We start from the raw sequence: 6,000 nt of genomic DNA on the forward strand, positions 1-6,000 counted from the left end.
GATGGCAAACCGTTCCATTCGCGGGGGCGCATCAGCAGTTGTTGGTGTCTTCTCGCCTATGCGAGTAAATTGTTGCCTACCTTCTACGCTTCGTCGTTTTTTTTTCTCACCTCTGTCTATCCATTTCTCGTCCTCTGAGTGGCCGTTCACACCACCCGTCTTCCTACACGTGGTGAAAGAAACATCACGACTGGGAAAGGCTGACCGAACAAAACACCAATGTGATCAAACCGTCTGGGACTCGTTTTTACCACCAGATGTTTCTTGCCTCCTTTGGGGTTCCCTGCATGTTGACACGATATATACGGCATTCATTGTAGCCACCCTCTCTTTGACGTCTCCAATAGAGCGATCTCACAAGAGGCTTTCGAAAAGAGACCGGATAGGCGTTGCGTTCGCCAACTGAGAGGACCCGGAAACAAATTTCTGCTTTCTCGTCAAAAGGTGAGAAGACCACGTGATTGAACAGGGGTTACCCGCGGCCACCACTGCGTATGTTACACGAGTAGGGGAAATCAACAGCAGTGAGCATTTTCAGTAAAAAAGGCCCTGGATCGGTCGGTTTTGGAAAGCGTGCGCGTATGTGACGGACGCTGAAGTTCCGACCTTTTAAGGGAAACCCGCTGATACACCTGAGAAAAAGATAAAGGTCATTTGCTGTCGGCCGACACCTCCAAAGCACCAAGGATTGCCCGGACGATCGATCAGAGAAGAAGGAAGGCCTCCTCAGCTCAAACGTCTTCGAGCTCGTGACTCTGAGGCTGAACTGGTATGGCCCTGTCGCGACTCGGCCGATGGTTAGGAGTCGTGAAGTCTGTTGCAGCAAAGCACAGCTGCCCGACGCGCGTGGAACCAGACGCACTTGCCAGAGTTAACCTCCTGTGCATCTAACGTTAACGCCCCTGGAAAACGGTCACTGCACATCTGAACCCTCGTTCTGCGACTCTGAGGCTGCCAGGACGGGCACCAGACCAGCAGGTCACCTGTTTGGGATTCTCGTGCGTTGCATGCAGAAGGGAAGAGAGGCCATCGTGTTGTCTTTTCAAACGCGGTGCGAACACCTGCACTTTTTTGGAGAGAGTTGAGCAGTGCGACTGCAAATGGGTTTTACGGGTGGGCGGCGGAATAACCGGACGGTCCATATGACCGACCTCTCTATTTGGAGCCCCAAGCTGCCGGCAGCTGTTTGCCACTTGGCCCTAGAGACGCCTTGTTCAAGAGTCGTGCAAGCTTTCGTTTGTCGCGTCCTACACCAAAAGAGATAAGCCTTCGTGATTTGGCCGACACCACGCAGACAGAAGCCACGGGCGTGGCGGTCGAGACGTCTTGCTGTAAAAGCGTGAGATGGGAACCTGTCTACCAAGTGTCCAGGCTGGCGTCGCGGGGAAGACAAGAAACTGGCCATGCGTGCAGAAAGAACCTCATTTCACAGACACCAGCCTAGTCAGGCCTATTCCCAATTGTCGCTGCGAGCTGTTTTTACGTCCCCCACGACAGATTTCTGGACTTCACCCCTTAATGCTCGCCACCCGGACCTGTTCGAATGCTCCATCCGTCTACTCTGCTCAAGTGCCGTGGCCCGTATGAACCTAGCATCTGCGCCTGTTGACAAAAAACGTGGGACACAGGCGCAGAATGTGCATGCCGTATCCAAGCGGAGGACTCGTGCTGCGACCAGAACGGCCTGTCTGGAGCACTCTCGCTATTATTTGAAGCAATATGCGTGGTGAGCAATGAGCAGAACTGTCGGCTGCATTGCTAAACAATTGGCCCCGGCGGTTGCCTCGTGCGAATGGCTACGGGCTTCCTCACAGATTGTACTTGCAACCCCGTCCACAGCGGGGTCCGGCATCGGAAAGCGAATTCACCGTCATTCCAGGCCGCCTGCCTCAATCTTGCCATCCGTGGCAACTCTGGCCCCCCTCCGACCTGCAAGAAAGTTTCCCATCGAAGACCAAAAGCTTGCTTTGCAGGGTGTACGGGCCGCTGAGGAAGGGGAGCATGCGACTGATGAAGGATACGACTCTGCGTGGAAGAGAGGTGGCCCAGCTTGCCCGACGGTGAAAAATGACGAGCATTCGGCCTCCATGCGGTGAACGTAGAGGTCCTTGGGGAAGGCGACGGACTTGTAGCTGTAGGGCACACAGGGTGACATGGCGTCCGTCGGATTCAGAGAGCGTTTCCAGGCGGTTTTGCTCAGCGGTTTCCGCGGCTCCTTTGCACCCGTAACCTCGTTCCGCCGCCGGATAACGCGTGTCAGCATCTGCGTTCCCGATTCCCACGTTCCCCTGGATTTCTCGGTTTGCCCGTCAGCGCCCCGTCCGTAGGATCCAGTCTTGCTGTTTCCTCGCGATCCCGTCTCTTACCCGAAAGGGTGCCCAATAGTCTGAGCAAGGTTGATCATGCCGTGGTAAAAAATCGGGATCACGATAAGCAGCATGAGATGCATGAGCAGCATCTGGGCGACTTCCCACACAGCCGTGCGCTGCATAGGCAGGAGCCGTCCGCCTCCGTCGCCTGCGACTCTCACGCTCGCCTGGCTCCTTCCCGAGAGCCCCGCCCCGGCCTGTCCAGGCGGCGAAGTGGCGACACTCGTCGCGAGAATTGGAGGGCCCCCGATGAGAGGTGGAGGCGCAAACCATGTGGCGCGTGCCTCGTACGCCTCTGCTAGCTGGCTGACGCATGCAGCCGCCCCCACCCCTGTAAGGATGGAGAGAAACAGGTTGTTGATGTGCACTAAAAGCGACAAGAGGTGGACGTAGGAGAAGGGAAGTTGCGTCTCTACGAAGGCCCAGCACGCCGCCACTTCGCCGCGACCCTGAACGCGAACCCAGAAAAGCTGACTTGGAGATCAACGAACGAGGCAAAGCCTCTGGGAATCTGTCCTTCGTCCCAGGGGGGCGTTTCCAAATAGAAAAAGACTGCAAGGGCTACGCCATACCCCCTCTCTAGCTACTGGTGCAAGAACCCAATAGACGTGTAAGCCTCCTGCCTCCAAAGCCGGACACCCTTCCTCGTATACACCGGAAAGTGGATGGCTCTGGCAAACACCCAAAAAACTTCGGCTACCCGCCAGCCGGATACGGTGGGTTTTTTCCCGCAGGAAACTCTCAGAACGACGCGTGCCACGCCAACGGGACACACGAAGGCCGCTCTCTATCTACCAAGTCATCTGCTCTTTCCTCTCGCTTCGTCTTCCGCTTCAACGCATGTGTGGGGCCTCCCTCCCTCTTCTTTCTTTTGTGTCTTCGCTCTCTCTCTCTTGTCTCGCCGCCCCTGTTGCGCCTGTTGCGACGCTTCTGCTCCCCCCACAGCTTCTCTCTCCCTCGTTCCCTGCGGTTTTCTCTCTCCCTCTTTCCCTGCGGTGTCTGTGCGCTTCCCAAAGGCATGCTCTCTCTCTCCCCTTCTCGCGGCGCGTCCAGCGCCTTACCCTCGCGCAGATTTCGTGCCACTTTCGCGTGGTGTTTGCCGCGAATAGAAGCCGCCCGCGCTTGGCGAGGAGCGAGCTAAGCTGGGACAGCCAAACCCAGACGACTTGCGCTTTCGACGGCGCTGGCTGAAGGAGGCGGATCTCTTGCTCATCTAGAAGCCCCGCGTCTGCGTGAGGTTGCGTAAGTCGAGGAAAAGAGACAGGCAGAACAGAGAGCGTCTTGGTGTGTCTTGCACGTTGCAGACAACGCAGAACTTGGCCGATTCAGGCTCTTTTCACGGGTTTCCTCGCCGCCAAGCGCAAAGCCGTAACGCGGGCGGAAGACCTGTGTGAACCAATACGACGCCAAGCCCAGTTCGTTCTCACATTTTTGCATCTGCACAACGTTCATGCAGCCTTTCGTGTGTAACCTCTGTCTTCGAGGTGACGAATTCGGTTTCCGGAATATCTACGAAAAAGTTCTGGTGTGTTTAGTAGACCGCTCTGTGTCAACTTCCCCATTCGTCCGGCTCTGTCGATCTACATGTCCTTTTCTCGGTGCTGTCTACGCAGCTTGACTGAAGCAGAGAAATGCACGAGAAACGGACGCTTAGCAGAGGGACTGACGTTCATCATCTAGCCAGTGTTAGGACAGACCTTGTGTCGAAGCGACCGCGCCGCAGAAGGCGTTTCGAGCGCAAGGAGTGGAAACTCGTAACGGCTAAAGTTGGCAGGCCGACGTACTTTGAAGGTAGGTGAGGTCGCCGTTTTCCCGTTCGGCTGCATCAAAGGTGAGGTTCATGGTGACCATCCCGAGACGGAGAATCAGGCGCAGGACATTGGACTTGGTCAGCAACCGTCGCTCCTCGTCTTCTTCGAGATGCAACGTGAGGACGCGTCTTTCGTCTGCGCTCTCTTGCTTTCTCTCCTTTTCGAGTCTGCCTCTCTCCTCACCGTTCCCACGGGTCATCGCTTGTCGGCTCTGCCCGCCATCTAGGCCGGCTCCTCCGGTATTCCGCTCCTCACCGTTTTCCTCCGCCTTCTTTCTTCCGCGTCCTGCGTCTTCTTCGCCTCTCCATCTCTCGGGCGCAGAAGGCTCAGGGGCGCGTCTGTCGCTCTTCCCACAGGTCCTCGCCTCTGGCTCTTCTCCGCACTCGTCGCTTGGCTGTCTTGGCCAGCGATCCGAAAGCGGCGACACGGAGGGGACAGGAGGAAGCAGAACTCCGGTCGATAACTCGACGTTCTCATTGTCGTCGAGAACGTGTGAGCAAGCGAGCATGCAGAGGTCGTCGACACAACCCCACAGATGGTCAATGTGCATCCGCAGGGACCACCACCGCGAAAGCGAGTTGGAGACGTACATGCCCAGAAGAAAGCCAATCAAGGTAGACAGATAGTCCACGAGGGCTTTGAAGGACGTATACTGAAGATGCGACGCCTCCTGAGAACAAGAAGAAGGACGACAGGGCAGGTGGGTGGGCGAAAGATGATGAGACAGAAACGCTAAGAAGTGGTCAACGGCGACAGGGAACAAAGGGAGACAGAACGGATGCATCTCGTGCTATTCGGATGTTTCCAGAGAACGGCTGCCAGAACGAAGGATCTCGATACGAGAGGGACAAGGCCGTGGCGCCGGCCTACACTCTGCTCGTTGTCCTTTCCGTTTGGTGTGCTTTCAGACATCGGTCCCAGAGCACGTGTCGCACATCAACACTGCTGCAAACTCTTTGTCGCTCCCCCTCCTCTGTGACTGTCTGTGCACTTTCGTCTCTCTGGTGCAACTCCTTTTTCCGGTTGGTTTCTTCCCCTGCCCGCCTTTCTCTTCTTTCCTCCTCCTCCTCAAGTCGATCTCTTTCTCTTCTTTCCTCAAGTCGATCTCTTTCTCGTCTTTCCTCGTTCGCCGCGGCTTGGACGTACAGATTCCAAGTGGAGAATGAGAAGGCAGATCATAAGCGCAAGGATCCAGTAGAGAAGCACGGCCGACCAAAGTCGTCGGGAGGTGAACACCGTGCCCGACAACAAGGTGAAGACTTGCCAGGAACTGATAACTTCGTCACTGTACCGAACCAGCTGTCCTGGCGCCTTCCGTTTTCTCCTCGCGCCTCGCTCCTTGTTCTCTTCCGGCTGGCCGAAGAACAGCGGAGTGCCTCTGCCTTCCAGCAGGTGCGCATGCTCCCCCCGCTTCTCCCCTCCTCTCCCCTCGCCAGCTTCCTCCCTCCCGCCATGCTTTGGTGTGCCGAGAAAAACGACGCCGCAGTCAGCCAGCATGATCGACTCTCATTCCTCTTTTTACACACCTTCCCTGAAGCGCCTCTTTCGGGATTCACGCAACACTTTTAGCACAGGAAGAGCCAAGTACAACGTACGGCAGCAGGCAAGGTTGAGAGAAATGGCCATGGAGAGCGCAGGACGCTGCAGTCCAGTCTCGGAAAACGTCAGTGTTTCACCAAGCTGGTGAAGGTCCTGGGCAAGACAAAACGAAGGTTTCTCTCTCAAACCATCCCACTGACACAGCGAAGAGGCGGCAGAGCGAGGCGGGGACAGGGGCGACAAAGAAGACCTTTCTATCTTCCGCGCACAACACACTGCTG

The 6,000-nt window shown here is 56.3% G+C and overlaps 1 protein-coding gene across 1 annotated transcript; it reads right to left on the reverse strand.

The window, feature by feature from the left end:
• Positions 1-1,870: 1,870 nt before the first annotated feature.
• On the reverse strand, positions 1,871-5,677 carry NCLIV_054340 (conserved hypothetical protein; the record flags this gene model as incomplete). Its single annotated transcript, XM_003884986.1, has 5 exons — positions 1,871-2,132; positions 2,367-2,818; positions 3,431-3,597; positions 4,154-4,850; positions 5,327-5,677. The coding sequence occupies 5 exons, from the start codon at positions 5,675-5,677 to the stop codon at positions 1,871-1,873; spliced, it is 1,929 nt and encodes a 642-aa protein (XP_003885035.1).
• Positions 5,678-6,000: the final 323 nt, after the last annotated feature.

Source organism: Neospora caninum, chromosome XI, assembly GCF_000208865.1.
Source record: "Neospora caninum Liverpool complete genome, chromosome XI".
Taxonomy (NCBI): Eukaryota; Apicomplexa; class Conoidasida; order Eucoccidiorida; family Sarcocystidae; genus Neospora; species Neospora caninum.